The sequence below is a fragment of the Lissotriton helveticus genome, chromosome 12, assembly GCF_964261635.1.
Source record: "Lissotriton helveticus chromosome 12, aLisHel1.1, whole genome shotgun sequence".
Lineage (NCBI taxonomy): Eukaryota > Metazoa > Chordata > Amphibia > Caudata > Salamandridae > Lissotriton > Lissotriton helveticus.
Window position 1 is genome coordinate 250365963 of NC_136073.1, and position 20042 is coordinate 250386004.

Sequence of the window (20042 nt, forward strand, 5' to 3'; positions counted from 1 at the left end):
GCGCGGTCTCCTGAGAAGCACACACGCATGCGCATACACACACACACAAGCGCCCACACACGCACGCACGCACATACAGAGACACATTCCCCCCAGCTCACATACACACACGAGTGCACCCTCCCTCTCCCCCGCCGTCGCACACATGCATACACACACACGCGCACGCGCACACACACACACACACACACACAACGAGGGAACCGAGTCTCCCCCCCCCCAGCCCTTTTCAACTTACCTGGTGATTTCTGAGGGACTCCGCTCTCCTTCTGGCGTCGCAAGACGCTTTCACTCCGCCTTCTCTTCCGGTCCGGATGCAGCCCCGCCCCCGTCACAGGCGACTTTGCCTGACTTCCGGCGAGGCTGCTGGGCTCGTTGTAAATATGTATTCTGTACTTGTACTACTCATATTATGCCACCTTTCATTTTTATAATCGTGATCGTATATGTAAATTACATCACGAGTAAATTATGTAACCTACTTGTTTCTATTGTCAAGCTCTCTGGCACCTTTGGGTAAAGTTCGCTCTATATAAAATGGCATCAAATAAATAAATGAGCCTAGGCTGGATAAACTACTTAGGCATGGAACTGAGAAACGTGTAGACTACTAGTTTCCAATCCCTTCGTGTTCTGGTTCTTAACACCAGAAGCCCATTTCAAGTTAAACTTAAAAGACAAACGTACGTGCATTTTTTTGTATTTGAATTATGACAAGCAAACGTACATTCTAGGGTGGATTAAATAATTTGCTTTTTGCTCATCATAACGCAAGGCGAAAGAAAAAGTCAACTGAACCCACAGGGACGTGGAAATAAATCAAAGCCATTACGTTTATTTAATGTTGCTGTGCGTGTAATTTGAAGAGATCCACCACCAAATAAAATACGGTAACTACGGGCATAAAAATGAACCAACTCTGTAGCTAAACTTTCAAATGAACTAGATTACATCACAGCTCAACGCCTGAAAAAGTAGCCGACGTCGACACATTCAGCCGTTTGTCATTCGCAAGTCGTTGTAAAACTCACCTTTCTGAGGCAAAAGCACAAAATCCGTCCCGAAGGAAACCTGGAAATCACTCCTCCGACTGCCTTCACGGTATAAAAGAATCGTAAGGGGCGAGGCCAGAACGCCTATCACCAGCTAATTGGTTGGAGAAATGAAGAACACGTCCGAGTGGTTGAGTGAGTAGTTGTGATAGGAGACAGTGATGTTGCGGTATTTTTCTGTAAATGTAGCAGCACTACGTTAACCTTTTACTCAATTGTTGCTGTTCTTTAAGAGAAGTGACCCCTGAAAAAGGAGGCGGTTGATAGCCAGCGAATACTATTCAGATAATCGTATGGAACTCGTATTACTAATTTTCAATTTTATTTACAGAGGTGCCTAGAAGCATTATAGTCGTCATTGTTACACTCTAGTTTGGTCAATAAGTTGTATGCTTCACGATGCTTTCCAGCTCGCTGCAGAATTGTCAACGTGTTCTTTGTTATGAGTGTGTCCTTCAACCAATCCTTGCTTTCTGTCAACAGCATAGGGCATGCTGGTACTTGTAGTGTGGCCGTACAAGCCCCAGGCGGCTTGGTGCAGCTGCACGCAATACTGTGACTTTCTGGATGTCAGTCTCAAGATGTGGGGCGCGTTGACAACTATGGATCTAGACACCTGACTAACAAAAAAAGGATTAGTGGTGAAATAGTCTAGGGAAATATGAAATTAATCTTAGTGGTGGGCATGTTAGTCTGTTATATTGATTAACAAGCATTGGCATAGCCAATAGGGCTCGCCTTCGGGACCTTATAAGTGTTTAGCCATGCAACAGTTGATGTTGTTGCACTAAGGATATTGTGCTGCATAACTAAATACTTAGAAGGTCCCAAAAGCGAGCCCTATTGGCTATGTCAATGCATTTGCAATGCAATAGGTCTCGGATTATTCAAGTTTGAGCTATTGGTGTTGCATTATTATTAGCAAAGCCAATAGCTCAAACGTAAATAATGCGAGCCCTATTGCATTGCAAATGCTTGTTTTTTTGTGTTCGCAAGTGTTTCTGCCATTTCGCAAGGGTTTTTTACCAGTTCGCAAACGCAAACTTACTTGTCGGGTAGCAACGGTCGCGACCATGTTGTTTCTACGTCTGGTTCATCACAGCACCCTCTGTTTCACCACTGCCACCCTCTGGCTCACCCATGCCACCCTCTAGTTCATCACTGTAGATTATGGGGGAAAAGCACACTTGCCCTGCCTCAACTGACATGAATGAATTAGGGGCTGATTAATGTGTCACTGAATTTGAACTTCCAGGCTGGCAACTGCTTCCTTATCTGTAATTGCTTTCTGTTGCAGTGTAATTTTTTTAACAGGACCTTTGTTGTATGTATACTTGTAGCTATTCTCTGAGCCTGCTGTGAGGGTCAGAGCAGGGTCATAGAATAGTTGCAAGTAGGCAACTGAACTCTGAAGGGGCCCCTCAGGAAGCACTACAGGGAATGGTTACTAATGATAAGATTGAACTTTTGCACCTGCTGAGTGCTTTCAGTTTTGCAAAAATCCAAATATCCAGCAGCATCCACAAAAAGTAATCCTTCCAGGCACTACAGGGAATGGTTACTAATGATAAGATTGAACTTTTGCACCTGCTGAGTGCTTTCAGTTTTGCAAAAATCCAAATATCCAGCAGCATCCACAAAAAGTAATCCTTCCAGGTCAAGATCCAAATCAAAGTGACCAGCACATGAAGAAAGCACTGGGAGGAGCCTGCTGGACAGGAACAGGAAGTTGGAGACTGTGGGGCACTTCCTTCCTCCCACCCCACCTCCCCCCAAAATGGACTCCTTGCAAAAAAATAAGTGCAGGCAAATGTCAACCTGAGGAGTTATTCTGATAAAAATAATAATTTTCAAGGTTTATGCTGCCTGCTGGTGGATTTCTTGTGCGAAATTGCAAATTTTGCAATCTCGCAATTGCGAGATTGTCGCTGCCCGCCGCATCTACGTGTTCGCAAGTGTTTACTCCCGCGAAATTGTATAGTATTCTAGTTGGCAAGTGCGACCAAGCAAAAAATCCGCTTCGCACGGATTTGCGAATTTTCAGCAAGTTCGTGAGAGTTCGCGGATTATTTGCCGAAAATCCGCAAATTCCGCGAGCGGAACGGATTTTACGCCCATGCTTAGTTTTAATTCCACTGTTCCGTTGTGTAGTAGCAAGCGCCGAGATACTCCTTTGGGAGACATGCTATACAAAAGCCAGTAACATAACAAAAGAATGGGTAATTCTGTTGGATGTGATGCTAGTACTAAAGAAAAACCACTTAACTTCTGAATCAAGGACACAGAAAAGCCTGATGAGAAATGCACTTAGGCCAATAATGAGAATGTAGAAGACTTGTAGCTCAGTACAAACAACTCCAAGTTTATGTGAACTTGTGTCTCTTCTTTTAATATTTAAAAGGTGTGAATGACCTCAATTTGGAGTGCTGAGAACTTATTTATGATTGAGCTCAGTGTGATCTCCTACCCATCTTTTCTCTTGGCATTTCCTGACAGTTCACTTTCTCTCCTCTTGTTGCACCCTTGGTCTTATGATGTCAGGTTTCAGATAACCTGGATGTCTTCTTAAGGAATGCAAGAGTTGCACTGGATTCAGGGAAACCCCTAATGCAGGCGTTCCCAAACTTTTTTGACATGTGGCTCCCTTGACCTAATCGGCAGTTGGCCGTGGCTCCCCACCATTTTATTTGACCAGTGGGCGGGTGGGGGGAGATGTAAGCCCGACCTCGGGAGTACTTCCTGTTGTCTTCCTTAAAGTAATTGGGACGCAATGATGGTTGAAATGCTTGAATTATTAATCTCATCTACTGGCAATCACTTTGGCTACATCCCAATCCAGTGCCTGGTCCCAAACCCTTATTTATGCGAGCTGCTGCTTTCAGTGGCTTTTGGTACTGAGACCCGTTCTGAGAAAATGGAACATTGAGTTTTGTCTGTCGTAATCAGTATCACCAGCATTATTTTTACACTAAAAAGGAGGGCTCCTTATGAGTGGCTTCACCGACCCAGAGTGACGCATGCAGGTGCAGGACTATGCGTCCCAGTACCTGCGCAAAGGCTTTGCGCAGGCCTGTGCGGAGAAAGCTATGTGCCTGGCTTTAGAACTCATTCACCGCTAGCAAGAGAGGAGCTGGAGTGAACCAGGACAGGCAGCTACATGGAAGAGCACAAATAATCTGTCAAACGTTGTGTGCATGCAGATGAGTGTGTGTTTGAAAGTGAGCGAGAGACAGGAGTGAGTGACTGCTATTGTGACTTAGAACGAGTGAGACTGAGAATGAGGACAAGTGAGTGAAAGTCATAGTGCTTTGCACTGAATCAGTGTGAGTATGGAAGTGAGAAAGAGTGTGAGTGAGTGAGTTTAGCATGAGTGAGAGCGTGTTTGTAAGTGTGCTGTAGAGCTTGCGAGTCTGGTGCTGACCCTCGCATTCGTGGCGTCAACTTTAGTTGTGTTTCAAGCCGCTGCTACTTTAATGGTGATGTGCACTTTGCTGTGGGTGGTCAGGTGGCACACCTTTCAGTGGGTGGTCAGATGGTGTACTTTGCAGTGGGTGGTCAGGTGGCACACCTTGGTGTGGGTGGTCCGGTGGCACACCTTGCTGTTGGTGGTCAGGCGGTGCACATTGCAGTGGGTGGTCAGTGGGCGGGTGGTGCACCTTGCAGTGGGTGGTCGGGTGGTGCACCTTGCAGTGGGTGGTCAGTGGGCGGGTGGCGCACCTTGCAGTGGGTGGTCGGGTGGCACACCTTGCAGTGGGTGGTCAGGTGGCACACCTTGCAGTGGATGGTCAGGTGGTGCACCTTGCAGTGGGTGGTCAGTGAGCGGGTGGTGCACCTTGCAGTGGGTGGTCAGGTGGTGCACCTTGCAGTTGGTGGTCAGGTGGTGCACCTTGCAGTGGATGGTCAGGTGGTGCACCTTGCAGTGGGTGGTCAGTGAGCGGGTGGCGCACATTGCAGTGGGTGGTCAAGTGGTGCACCTTGCAGAGGGTGGCGCACATTGCAGTGGGTGGTCATGTGGTGCACCTTGCAGTGGGTGGCGCACATTTCAGTGGGTGGCGCACATTTCAGTGGGTGGTCAGGTGGCGCACCTTGCAGTGGGTGGCCAGGTGGTGGTCAGGGGGCGGTGGGTGCTCAGTCCTCCAGCCTGCACACTGTGCTTCTCTGGAAAGGACCCCCGTTTACTAGAGGATCACAGAGCTTGTTGAGGTAGAGCTGTGATCTCAGGTGAGGGAAGCCCCCGCCTATAGGGCCTTGAAATCTAACAAATCAGCTTCGGGTGATGATGCAGAATTATGCGGCGAGGGCGCCCTCCATCTGCCACAAAGGCTGTTTCACCAGAGCTGCCGGAAACGCTTGGCTGCCAGCAGCGGCATAAATCCAATGTAAAAGTTTTATATTAACCCACAGGGCCCCAGTGGACAGCCACCGGGTTATCTGAAGCACCGCATCATTGTACACCATGTCCTGGGATGCTGAGGTCACCTGAGAGGTGACGTCTGATCCCACCTCAGAGCAGAAGGAAAGACGTCGGGGAGAGCCAGCCCCTCCCCCACCCATACACCCCTAACCCCCTGCCCCCACCCCCAGACATTGCCAGCACGATGGACCTCCCTTCCTACAGATTTTCGACCCCCCCATCAGCGCCCCCCTTTCAGGAGGGAGCTAAAGGAGGCGCTCTTCTAACAAACAGGCCTATGTCCTCCACAGTGCCTGGGTGTCCGTGTTAGTCTTTAGTGCTCTATATTCTCCTCGAATACTTTCTCTCTCACACTCCCTGTTTTTGTCCTGATCTCTCTGTGTCATTGTCTCTCTCTCTCACTCTTACCTATCTCTTGGTGCCTTTGTCTTTCTATTTTCCTCTCTCTCTCTCTCCTTATTCACTCTCTCTCACAGTTTCACGTTATGTATGTGTCTCACTCCCACTTCCTTCTTTTTGTCTTTTCTCTTCCCTCCCTCTTCTCGACTGGGTTCCATTCAGTCTGAGGCTGGTGCGCACTCCGTTGGCATTTCCTATTATCACACGGATTGCCAAAGTGTTCTAAGCGTTATGGATTCCTCACTGCCTCTCTTCTATTTTAGTCTTCTCTTTCCCTCCTGTGCGCCCTCCTCTTTCTGCCCCTTCTTGGCTCTTAACTTCTCATTACTTTTATCTGAAAATGTTACGTTTTGGAAGTTTCTCCCAAGCAGTGGCAGACCCCTCCTGCCTCCCGACCCTGGATGCCTGAGCCTTCCGGCCATACCGCCAACAGACGCTCCCTCCATGTACTCACTCCTGCTCCGACCAGAAGTTACACAGCATGAAACTGCGTCCAAGCCGTGCCCGCCGAATGACGGACGGCTGAGGGCCCTTGGTAGCAATTTCCCACAGTTGTGCGCTGGGCGCCCCTGGCACCTCATTACGGCGCACCAGGGTCCCGCGGCGCACAGTTTGGGAACCACTGCCTTAATGCCAGAACAAAGATGGAGGATTAGAGCTAGGTGGGCTTCAGATTGAGTAGCATTGTTGTTCCAGTTCCTAAACCTGCACTTCTATGGATGGTCCGTTGTGAGGGGAGCCAAGTTGGTGAAACTACTTGCCTTGGATGGTGCAGCTACCGTCAGGGTGGGTGAGCGCAACATGACTGCACCTAATCACAGCAGTGGAGGATCAGGAGCCTTATCCCAAGACTCTGTTAGCTTCTTTTCGCTCACTAATTCAGGCTGTGTCTAAGACACTTGTTAGAAAGATCAGACTGCTGAGTTCTGAAGCACTCCAGATTATCAGCACACCAGGTGCCCTAACCTTTTGTCCTGCCCTTCCTGGATCACCTGAAACCCTTATCAGCAGCTGAAGCATGTGGTCACTCTCTCCCTACCTACTTCCTATATCCTCGAGTGGTACTTCGCAATGGACCTGGTTGACAATTATAGTAGTGGTTTGTAGACTTCTGGTGATGGGTGGTTGGCCCTATCTACAGGCTCAGGCGGTTATACAAATCAAGATATCCTGGGGTCAGGGACAACACTGACTGTGCTGTGGTCGCTGCATGACCTTCAAAGTTTACATAATTTACCATAAAGGTATAAATATGGTCATTTTATGAATGTACGTTCAATTTGATAAAACCATACTTAAATTAGCAGCAAGATCAGAGGTACACAAACACCACAGGATTGGCTAAAGCATGGCCATGGGTCAGAGACAGCGCTGGCACCTCTGTTCCTTAGAATATTACGTGTACATTTTGTGGTCCATTGGGGGAAAAACGTAATGAGCAGAATGTTTGTATTCACAACGGGCATTGAATTGTGGAAATAGGTGGTAGCACCTGTGATGTAACTGGTGCAAAGGGATATAAGCTGGCTTGCTAGAGGCTAGCATTCAGTGTAATTTGGAAACTGGGGGTTTAAATCATGTAACATATTTGCTAGGTCCTACTCCCATAGAACAATCAGCTTTTGGCAGTACCAAAGGAGGCGGCTATTTCCCGTTTAAGGTTAACCTCTGTATCTGTAACACCATTCACACAAATACATCTACCAACACTAGGAGAGAGGTAACTGACAAAGATTTTTTTTATTGACTTTTTTATTGAGATCCGCAAAAGCATCACATCATCATACTCACACACCAGCAGTTAAATTCTTACACAAATCACATTTCATCCCACTATAAATCCATTAAAAAGTCAGCCTTAAGACAACACATTATATTAATAAAAAGAATGAATTTAAACAATGTACTAATATGAAGTAGCTGACAAAGATTGACAATTTTATCTCCCAGGATGTCTTGGATTCGAAGAACAATGCGATTAAGGATCTGCAGTATGAGCTGGCACGGGTTTGCAAGGTGAGGTTGTTTCTGATAATATATACCAGTTTTGTGTATTTACCAATGCAGTCTTTGCTCCTGATCTGGAATGTGCTGTGGCCATTTCCGTTCCCTTGCCCTTCGTGTGAGGTTCGTGCTTTTCCTGACTTATTTATTGCATGCCTTTCACACATGACTACGACTGAGACAGAGCTCAGTTTTCAGCAGAGATCTCTGCATGGAAAGTGCAGTTCCATTCTTCTGTGTGTTTCAGGTGGCTGCTACCATTAGTTCCCATAGATAGGTTTAAGATATGAATCCAAAAATGTTAAGAAGAAGTCTATTAAGGCTGGTTACTTTGCCACTGGCATTAAAGGACCCATATAGAATGGTTCAAACCCTAACGTGTCCGGTTATTCGCGTTAAGTCTACCCTAATAATGTCAAAATTTGAATTCCTGAACAAAATAGTATTTTTTTTTTCACAACAAATTTTATTTGGGTTTTCCGTTGGATGTGTGAGCAAAGGCCCTACAATGACCTGTAGGAGGAAGAGGCATAATTTCACAGCGAGTCCAACAATAACATTTTAATTTTTATCTGTATTATCTTTATTTGCATTGATGTTCTTTATCACTGTGCTTCAGGTGTCCTGTTGACATCATCTGAATAGCTATAAAGGTAGTCTACGAGCTACATTTCGATGCTAAATCATAATATTTATTTTAAGAATTGCATCAATGAATATAAAAACCTCTGTATTTAAGTGTAAAAATATACCTTCTCACATTCTATGTTAGACTGTAAAACACTGTCTCTGATTGTAATAAGCCCATATATTATATTTCAAACGTGGCATTTGTGTTTTACTAGTAGCTTGGGGTAGCTCAAGTGTTATTTATTTTAGTTGCTTTCAAAATATATGCAGAAACATCCCACCGTGAACCTGACCTGCAGTTTGTTTACTGGTTCATGGCAGTGTTTAGTGACTTTGATAATTAGAGGGTGGATCTGCACACCATGAGTTTATGTCACTAGTTATAGGGTTGTTATAAAGTAGTGACTCAATGTTTGAGTGCCTACATGTGAACGAGCGATAGTGCCCACCTCCCTCGAGGGTAAGATCAGTAGAGAGTAAGTCTCTTGTCAACTGTTTATATTATTCATGATTCACTGTCAAAACGTATCCCCTGAAGAAGGGTTCATGATGAACCCGAAATGCATTGGGAACTGTTAATTAATTAATTTGGGAATTTTTGAGTTTCTACGATAACTGTTTTTGACACATCACACTATATTTAGAAGTTTCACATCTGAAGGAACTATGAAATGATATGTTTAATTATTTGAATTGCACAGTTAAAGCCTGTTTAAACTTGTGCACTAATTTTGAGTTTGTTGAAATGAAGTTTTGAAAAACTTTCGCTGAACTGTTTTGTCTTTTCTTTTGGTAAAATATTTTGAGAACATTAATTAATTTGTTAAGGCTTTTTTAGCCGAAAAGCTGTGCTACATGTAGTCTTTGGTTGACCAGAGACTTACTCTCTAGTGTTTAGTGACCGCCATGATATCCATACATCCTATCATTTGCTGAGCCAAGGAACCCTCACAACCCTTTCAGTGGGGATTTCTACGGCAGTGTTAAAAGCTGTTCAAACTGCTAATGAGATATGAAAAAGCACAAGTCCAAACCTGCTACTCACATATGAAGGGTTTACCCACACATCTGTCAGGACGGAGTGTATTTATTATGTACCTAAAAAGGTAGAGACAGATCAGTTTCCAACAGATAATTGCACACCGTACTGATAATACTTCGACCAGAGACCCCTCTGATCAGAATAATAATAGTTGTAGGGAAAAACGCACTTCCTGCATTTCTGTACTCAGGTACTGGTGCTAAAAATGAATATGCTACTTACCAGTATGCATCTGTTCTTGGCATGTAGGGCTGCTAACATTCATATCTTAGCATTAGATCGCCGCCTAGTGTTGGGCTCGGATGATTGCACATTGTTGTCCTGGAAGAGTCTTCGAAGTATCCTGAGATAGGTGGCTCCTCCCCTGGACTACAGTGCGCATGGGCATCGGCTCCATCCCCAGATTGTTTTTCGCCATTGTGGCAGAAGATGGAGTGAAAAGTGTAAAGGATGTCCATGCTAATGATTGAATACAATAGTATATCTGCAGCTGCGACAGGCACCGGGGAGGAGGGCGGGCGATATGAATGTTAGCAGCCCTACATGCCAAGAACAGATGCATACTGGTAAGTAGCATATTCAGTTCGAGGCATGTGGGCTGCTAAATTCATATCTTAGCATAGAATACATAGCAGTCCCTCCATCAGCGGCGGTTGCCCGTGCCAGCTGCAGAAACCTGAAAGAGTGTCTTGAGAACAGCCTGTCCTACAGCAGCTTGCTGCTTGGAATGTACATCAACACAGTAGTGTTTGGTAAAGGTATGTGGTGTAACCCACGTGGCTGCTCTGCAGATATCCTCTAAGGGAATGTTCCCCAGGAAAGCCATGGATGCCCCTAGTTTGCGTGTGGAGTGCGCTCTGGGGGGTATTGTTAAAGTGCGCTTTGCTTTTTGATAACATATCTGGATGCATTTAACAATCCATCTGGCTATCCCTGCTTTAGAAATCGGGTTGCCTTTGTGTTGTGGTGCGAAGGCAACAAAGAGTTGTTTTGTTTTTCTAAAGGGTTGTGTTCTGTCTATGTAGTACATCAACGCCCTCCGTACATCTAAGGTATGGAGCATTCTTTCCGCCACCGTTTGCGGGTTTTGAAAGAATGCTGGTAAGTCAATAGTTTGGTTTAGATGAAACTGTGACACCACCTTCGGAAGGAATTTGGGGTTAGTGCGTAGCACTACCCTATTTGGATGGATTTGAATGAATGGCTCTTGGATTGTGAGCGCCTGCAGCTCACTGACACGCCTCAGAGACGTGATAGCCACAAGGAAAGCTACTTTCCACGTAAGGAACTGGAGTTCACACGAGTGCAGTGGCTCAAATGGCGGTCCCATCAGTCTGGTGAGAACGACATTGAGGTTCCACACCGGAGCTGGCGGTGTTCTTGGGGGAATGACTCGTTTCAGACCTTCAAGGAAGGCTTTAATGGCAGGCACCCTGAAGACAGAGAGGTGCTGCCTATTCTGGAGATAAGCCGCTATGGCGGATAGATGGATCCGAATGGAAGTGTACGCTAGATTGCACTTATAAAGATGCAACAGATAGCAGATGATGTTGGGGATAGATGCATCTAGCGGGTCGATGTCATTGGCCGTACAGTAAATGACAAAACGCTTCCATTTTGCAGCATAGCATGCTCTGGTAGTTGGCTTCCTTGCCTCCTTGATGATGCTCATGCATTCTGGAGGTAGGTTAAGGTATCCAAACTCTAGGACTTCAGGAGCCAGATCGCCAGGTTGAGCTGTTGTGGATCTGGATGCTGAATGTCTCCATGGTTCTGCGTCAAAAGACTGGGCGTGAGGCGCAGTCTTTGATGCGGCACCACTGAGAGTTCGAGGAACGTGGTGTACCAAGCCTGGCGCGCCCACGTTGGAGCAACCAGGATGAGAGTCATCTCGTGCTGCCTTAGCTTTCTTGCGACCAGCGGTATCAGAGGGGCTGGCGGAAAAGCGTACGCAAATTTGCCTGACCAGTTCATCCATATCGCATTCCCCTGCGACAGTGGGTGAGGGAACCTGGCGGCAAAGAGTTGGCATTTTGCGTTCTCTGCTGTGGCAAACAGGTCTATCTCCGGATGACCCCATTGCTGGAAGTACGGGTGGAGAACAGATGGGTGTATCTCCCACTCGTGCATTTGGTGGCTGTATCTGCTGAGCAGATCCGCCATCTGATTGTCCTTCCCTGGGAGGTGTTCTGCCATGAGGAAAATGTTCCTCTGAATGGCCCACTTCCACATGCTCTGAGCCAGATGAGACAGCTGTGGCGAGTGGGTTCCTCCCTGCTTCTGAATGTAGTACATCGCGGTCATGTTGTCCGTCCGGACTAGCACGACCTTGTTGCACAGATGTACAATGAAGGACTTGAGCGCCATGAAGATTGCCATCAGTTCCAGATAGTTGATGTGCATCTTCTGTTGCTGCGTCGTCCATAGTCCCTGCACAGTGTAAGTGAGCACATGAGCTCCCCATCCCTGGAGAGATGCGTCCGTTGTCAGGACAATCTGCGGCACGGGCTCTTGGAACAGTCGGCCCTTGCAAAGGTTGTGTGGAGTCCACCAATGCAGAGAGTCGTATGCCCGACTGGTAACCAACACTAGGTCTGTTAAATGCCCACGAGCCTGTGTCCACTGATTCGCTAAGCACTCCTGGAGCGGGCGCATGTGTAGCCGTGCGTGAGGGACTATGAAGATGCAGGAGGCCATCATGCCTATCAACTGCATGAACACTCTCGCTGGCAGCGAGTGTTGTGGCCTGAACCTTTGGATCAGGGCCTGCATGCTGTCTATCCTGACTTGGTTTGGCTGAGCCATGGCCGTCAGGGTGTTGATCGTCGCACCTAGGAACTGCCGGACATGCGCCGGCTGAAGATGCGATTTTGGGTAGTTCAGTGAGAAACCCAGATCGTGAAGAAGGTGAATTGTAGTCGACATGTCTGCGGCGCACTGATGCTCTGACTTGGCTTGCACGAGCCAGTCGTCTAGGTAGGGGTAGACATGGATGTTCTGCCTCCTGAGGTGCGCCGCTACTGTCGCCAGACACTTGGTGAACACCCTCGGGGCTGTGGTGACTCCGAAGGGTAGGACTTTGAACTGATAATGTTTGCCTTGGATAGTGAACCTGAGGTATTTTCTGTGGGACGGGTGTAGTGGAATGTGGAAATAAGCATCCTTTAGGTCTAAGGTTGCTAAGAAGTCTCCTTGGTTTAGCAAGGGAAGAATCTGTTGCAGTGTAAGCATGTGGAAATGTTCCGATAGTATGTACAGGTTGAGGGGACGTAGATCCAGAATGGGCCTGAGAGAACCGTCCTTCTTTGGAATAAGGAAGTACAGGGAATATACCCCTGTGCCTTCCTCCCCCACCGGCACGAGCTCGATTGCTCCTTTTTGCAGCATCACCACTACCTCCTGCTGCAATAAGAGCAAGTGCTCTGCGGACATAGGCCTTTGCCTTGGCGGGATGTTGGGTGGAGTGGACCTCAACTCTAGGCAATAACCATACTGGACTAGTTGTCGCACCCACCTGTCTGTGGTGATGTTTCTCCAGACGGGCAGGAACTGCTGCAGTCTCCCCCCGACAGGTGTTAGGTGGTCGGGGGGCAGTGACAGAGAGTCACTGTTTGCTGGGAGTAGAGGTGCGGGAGCCGTTGTTTCCTCTGCCGCGACCTCTGTTGCTGTTATTCCTGTAACCTCCCTTGTTCTGTTTAGTGAACGAGGATTGTGCCCCACCTTTTGTGAACTGGGATTGTTGACCCATTTGTCCTCTGGTGACCCCACGTGCACCTGAGCGACGAAAATTGCTGCCACGAAACTGCTGTGACTGTAGGGCCCCCATAGACTTAGCAGTGTCTGTGTCCTTCTTTATTTTCTCTAGGGTGGTGTCAACATCCGGACCAAACAGACTATCAGGATTGACTGGCTGATTGAGAATTGTCGTCTGAATATCCGGTTTAAACCCTGAGATGCGGAGCCACGCTTGTCGTCTCAGCATAACGCTAGTGTTGATAGCCCTAGCAGCTGTGTCCGCAGCGTCAAGTGCACACTTGATGGCTGCGTTTGAGATTAGCTTCCCTTCCTCGATAAGCAGTTTGGTGCCCTCTTGGAACTGTGGAGGCAGGTGTTGTACAACCTGTTCTAGGGTGTCGTAGTGCGCCCTATCATAACGCGCCAAGAGCGCCTGTGTATTGGCGATGCGCCAAAAGTTTGATGCCTGTGCAGCTACTCTTTTGCCCCCTGCCTCAAGCACTTTGGATTCCTTATCCGGGGGAGGAGCTTCACCCGTAGTCTGGGAGTTGGCACGTTTCCTGGCATTGGCGACCACAAGAGAGTCCAATGGCAATTGTCCTCGAATGTATGCGGGGTCTGCAGGTGCAGGTCTGTACTTTTTTTCAATGCGAGGGTTGACCACTCTCGCTCTCGTAGGCTCCTTGAATATGTCCCCAGCATGCTTGAGGACTCCTTTAAGCATGGGCAGTGTCTTTACTGTCCTTTCAGAGACCGAAAAAGTGTCGAAAAGGAAGTCTTCCTCAACAGGGTCGGCATGCATGTCCACATCGTGATTGGCTGCCGCCCTTTCAAGTAGGGCATGAAAACCTGCTGAATCCTCAGTCGGGGATGCCCGTGCATTAAAAGGCTGCGGGTCCTGCCCCGCACCTTGGGTGTTCTGGTCACCAGTGTCATCATATGAATCCGGTTGCACATCAGGTTCATTGATTGGGAAATTGTACTGGTCATCCTCATCATACCCCTCACCCTCAGAGTGGTCTGGGGAGGGAGTAGGGCTCCGTCTCGGAGGAGGCTGGATAGGTTCCGTGAGGCCTGAGGCGTCAAGGGGCACCTTCTTCTTCTTTAGAGGGATGACATAGGGGTCCACTGGCTCCGAAGTTATTTTCCTCTTATAGAGTGTCAGTTTGCCAGTGTCAGCGTCGATGAAATGCACCGAATCGTCCTCTGATTCGAGCACCTGACGTGGAAGTGGGCCAGTCGGCGAAGAAATCACCTGTTTCGGTGCCGATTTGGTCGAAAAAGCCTTTGGCGCTTCCTTCGGTGGCAAAATAAAGAGAAGTTTCCCAGACGGCTTCTCTGGAGTGTCCTTTCGCGGCTGCGTCGATGGTATCGGAGCCGACGGGGCAAAGGCCTTTTCCCTGATTCTTTTCAGTGATTCGGCTATGGGGGACGGCACACCCACAGATTGTGCCGGCGCCGACGAGGAAGGTCTGAGTTTCCCCTCGGATCCGACGTCCTTGTGGGCCTTGTGCGTCTTGGGCGCGGATCCAGTCTTCACCGCCTCCGATTCCTGCGTTCGGGGCACAGACTTCTTTCCGTGTGCCTGCGTAGCCTCTTTGGAGCCGACTTTGGCGGGTTTTGACGGCGTTGTAGCCGCTGTCCCGTGTCGACCATCTTTCTTGGAGGACCCCTCCTCCGGCGTCGGTTTCGATTTCGCAGCATCGGAATCGACGGACTTCTTCGACTTCGGCGGACCGGAGGTCGACGGAGTCGATGGGGTAGCGGGCACCGTCGGTTTCACCGGCACGGCAGCCATCTTAGGGATACTCGAGTCCTTAACTTTCGGTTTCGATTTCGGGTCGGCCATTTTAGGTGTTGTCGATCCCGATGGTTTCAGTTTCGGTTTCGAAACAGTCTGCCCAGCAAGTAAGTCCGTGGCCGGGCCCGAAGGCGGGGCTGTGGCTTGCGGCAACGGGTCTTGGGTAAGGCCGACAGGCGATCCCGTGTCCCGGTCGGTATCCTCGTAACCTTCGGGGCAGAGCTCGTCCGCTGAGCTATCCGCCGCGGCCCCATAAATCTCATCGTCGTCTCCTACCTCGTCGACGTATTCAAGGCCCGGACCCGCGACTCCGTCGTCGTCTCCCGGATCCGCCTCGACCTCCGTCCCGGGTGGGGAGATTTGGAGATGATGACCCTGGTCGTCGTCGTCTTGGTCGCCGAAGATGTTCTCCGGATCCGGGGCCGCTTGTTTAGCTTCCATGCGCACCGCGCGCCGAAGCTTGAGAGTTTTCTTGGATCGGAACTGTGCACAGGCCTTGCACTTTCCGTCGTCGTGGTCAGGCGAAAGGCATTTGTTACACACGGGGTGTAGATCGATGTGTGGGTACTTGGACCCACAGAGCGGGCAGTACTTAAACGGGCTCCGCTTCATGTCCGAAAAGGCTTGCAGTCGTGTCGCGATGAGAAGGCCTCAAAGTTCCGAGAGCGAAGAGAACTCCGCTTATTCCGGCTCCAAGAGACGGAAGACTCGAGACCGTGCGCAGACAATACCGACGCAAGAAAATCGAGGCCTTTTGGCCGCTAAAAGTTAGTTTTTCTTGGTTCCGACAGTAAGACGTCGAGACCACATCCGAACCCAATGGCGGAAAAAAACAATCTGGGGATGGAGCCGATGCCCATGCGCACTGTAGTCCAGGGGAGGAGCCACCTATCTCAGGATACTTCGAAGACTCTTCCAGGACAACAATGTGCAATCATCCGAGCCCAACACTAGGCGGCGATCTAATGCTAAGATATGAATTTAGCAGCCCACATGCCTCGAACCAACTGGAATGATCCAGAGAATCTTAAATGCTCCATAATCCAACAAACACTACCAGTCTCAGGCTGAAAATCACGTACCACCCCAATGAAACATCGCTGTAAGTCAGGAGACCAATCAAAAAAGGCTAGTACACCGTAGCACACATAATTTGGGAAGTATACAATTCTCTGCAAAGTTACCAATTTTACATGGAGGAATCACAACCCTAGGACATGATAACCCAGTGCTGAAACCAAATGTTCAAACTGAACCAATAACTACCTAATTTAAGTAGGAGTTGGCTGAAGTCTGTGGTGGTCAGTCTTGTCTGAACCCTGGCCAGATTTGCAGCTTTTGTCTCTGCTCTCTGCAGCTAATTGCTAGCAAGAAACACTACAAAACCTATGCGTCTCGTGGGAGGTAGGCTTCAAGCCACATTTAGTGGGAATGAGGTGAGGATGACAGGCTATCGGGACCCAAGTGAGCCTGTGTGGTGTTGTTACTAACATTAAATGGAGGCAGAAATTATGGTTAGTTCTAGGAGCTGATGGTCAAGAGGTACCTTTGCCCCTGGTAAGCATGACAGTCAATTTGATGAGGGCAAGCAGTGTGGACAAAAAAGGGAGCTCAGGCTCTGGAGTGGGTACGCATGGCTTGCATATGAAAACCCAATAACAGAGAAGTGCCATTTGGTATACTGGAAAATCAGAGTAACGTAGTATACTTGTCCACAGAAGACTATGCAGAGAAAACGTTGTAGAAAACAAGAAAGGTACATGGGAAGGTTGAGCTGAAAAAATGAGGACAAACAGTGTGAATCACCCCTTTTTCTAAACTAAGAGGGGCTTAACACTTCTCCACCTCATTGATCAAAGTGACTTATGATGCTAGCATGATGGATGTTGCCAACATCATCAAGGTGGTGTTACTCTGCCTTTCTGAATTGCATGAAAACTAATAACATTGAAATGCCGTAGTTGTCAAGGAAACTACTTTGCAAACCTTTCAAATCAAAGTATGCTAGGCGACTGCAGATTCAAGGGTGCAGGAAAAAGAGCCCAAGCGGCGTTAACAGAGATAATTGAAGTTGCAGCACAGGTACAATGTCATGGAATTGTGTGTCTGTCACATACTACAGGAGAAATGCGGAGGTTAAAGGCTGAACAATGTCCACAGACCTGCCAGCCTACAGGTGCTTGGGTATTACTGGTCTTCAAATAGACAGACAACCAGAAAGATAACATGGAGGACTTTATTATGAAAACAAGTGTTATAGGTACCCATTGACTTACAGATGTCAGATTAAACCACCCCAGATCCAAACCAGGGAAAGGCTCTAGGGTTGTCAGTACTGAGCCTTTGATGGTTCCGTTGCATTGTCTGCTGAGGTGCCGTTGATAGAGAGATAGGGCAACATATCCTTTTTTCATGGATTTAGGAGCTAGGTCAAGAAATACAAAGAGGGAACTCATATAAATTCAAGGAATTGCAATGGTCATAGCGTAATCAGTCTGTGAAGTTGGAAGTGGTCCCCCACATAAGGATGGATGAATCAGACGGCAGAACCTAGGTGTGGTGCAAGAGTTCTGATGATATTTAACACTTGGATGCTAGGGTATGTGGAGCAATTTACTGTATATTTCCATTGAAATGAATGGACACTCCATGACGAGTTACCCTTGTCATTAGCATGGAAGTGGTTAAGACACTTGGCTTCCTCCTCCCACTTCCAATGAAAAATAGAATGATATGCCTGCTATGTCTGTCTGCTAGAGTGTGCTGCGAGACAGTAATGTGAATTGGCAGGATGGCTTACATTTCGGGATGCAGGTGTTTTAGTACCAAAAAAAGCCTTTATTCGTGGTCTTCTATGATATTAATAAACAGAGAGAAACAAGCTTATTCACTATCCCTGTGGCAGGATAAACCAGCTGACTAACCAAATAGGTTTAGATTCAGCTCTGGGTATGAATCCAATTAGTACTGCATAGAAACTTATGGACCAAGTTTGGAGTAGCCAACTTGAGAGGAGGGCTTATTTATATGTAGCAGAGTGAGCTGTAGCTGTAACCAAAAGGGATCTGTTGGCCTTCTGGTGGCATATAATTTAGTTCAATAATATCCACTTAGCTGCAGATTATTTTGAATTGGTTTAGTTTGCAGATTGCTACGTAATTGACTAATAGTCATTTAATTTTACAAATTCCATTTGTTTTTTCCAAATGATATCTGAGGGCCCTTTCACATTAATACTGTCAAGAGATCTCTCTGCAAGAGAATAGGATTTAGGAAGAACGCAGGGGACAAATGGTATGAATAGTGTCAAGTTCCTAAATACATTGTGTAAGCAGAGGAGGTTGAGTACTGTACAAAATCTTGCTTCTGTGGATTGCAACATGGGTCTTGTGAGACCATAGTGCCTGTTCATCACTCACCCTATTTGCAGATGAGTAGCCATCATAAGTGTTGACAGTAGATTCATGCATTGGCTAAAAAGGATGGCCATTTCATAAAGCTGTGTTTAGTTCTCAGTGAGGAGACTGGCCCTTCTAGACAAATCATTATTCATTAGAATAGTGGAAAAAAGAGGACTAAAAATAGGCTTTTCTTGTATGTTGTGATGGTTGATAAGTGTCTTCATGGTTAAAAATTGAAGCCAGTTTTGGTTCAGTGAAGGATTCAGGTAGCACTGTTTCTTCACACATTTACAGTTCCACCCTATTTTCCAGACACACAACAGATTTCATTTGAAGCTGTAAGAAGCTCCTATCGATGGCCCTTTTTATTTCCTTCAAAATGAGCATACAATCTGGAGAGGCTGAGATGTCTGTGTTGCATGTATCTGTGAGCCAGGAAATTCAGCAGCAGTAAGACATGGTGCAGCCTCATACCAGACATTCTGAATGAGAGATCAGTCCTGCAATATAATCTCCTCTGTGGTCAGTCTGGCTGCAGAATTGTATTTCCTCATGGATGAGGCCAGTGTGGGGGAAATGAGGCGCTTGTTTATCTTAAACTATTTCAGCTTGTGTACAAAAGGAATGTGAGTGCACAAGGAAAGCCCCTGACTCGATGATACAAAAGGTGATTGCTCTTGGAATTGGGTTCTTTATACTTGATGTTTTCATTTTTGTCAAAGAGGTTTAGTTGAGGAGATCGTCATAAACGGAATATTACCTTGATCATGTTGTCATTGATTATCAAATCCGTGTTTTTCAGAGATACATCTAGTAAGAAAACGACTCACTCGATTTTTTCTAATCAACAGGATTTACTGACCTTTTAAGAGGGCTGTAGACTCTCTTGCTGTTCAAATAGTACATTGCTTTTGTGTTGGAATGATAGTCATCTTTGATGAGATTCCTGGGACAAACAACTTGAGGGATGGGTCACTGACCCTCTGTATATGTGTGTGTATATACATTCTTTGTTGTTGATCATATTCCATCTCCATCATTTTCTTGGGGCTGTCTTCTTAGGTCCATGGTCAGCCATGATTACTGAAAAGGCATCAAAAGCAACCACTCATTAGTTGCAATGCTCTCAGGAGACAAGTAATTTTGAGAGGGAGAGATTCATTTTCGGAAGGAGATGCTAGTTTGTTCACTGAAGAATTTACTGCTGCAACTTTTGTGTCAGTTAGTTACTGAATTTTCTGTATTGGAGTGGATGTCGATGTTTTGTAATTTATGTGGTGTACCAGAAATAAAAGTATATTTGAGTTTGTCTTCAGGTTGTACAGAGTGCCTGTTTAGAGAAACCACAAGTTACAAAATCGTTGGATGAGGAATATTTTCCTTTTGAGGAAAAACAGCCACCATAAATGTCAATGTGAAAGTGTTTCAAATGTTAATGATGCCGAGTGGTAGAACTCCCCTATTTCTCCCAGTTCCTGAAAAGTTCTAAGTCCAGATACCTGAAGGATGAATACCAAACAGGAAGCCACAGCAGCACCTGTCACTGGCCTTGGGAGGGCACGGT

At 47.0% G+C, this 20042-nt stretch overlaps 1 protein-coding gene across 1 annotated transcript in view; it reads left to right on the forward strand.

Annotated features, from left to right (window-relative positions):
• DRC4 (dynein regulatory complex subunit 4) overlaps positions 1–20042 on the forward strand; it is a 149777-nt gene that overhangs the window by 114129 nt on the left and 15606 nt on the right. The window contains exon 10 of the mRNA XM_078668301.1: positions 7816–7881. Within this exon, the coding sequence (XP_078524427.1) occupies positions 7816–7881 (66 nt within the window). The remainder of the gene's footprint in view (positions 1–7815; positions 7882–20042) is intronic.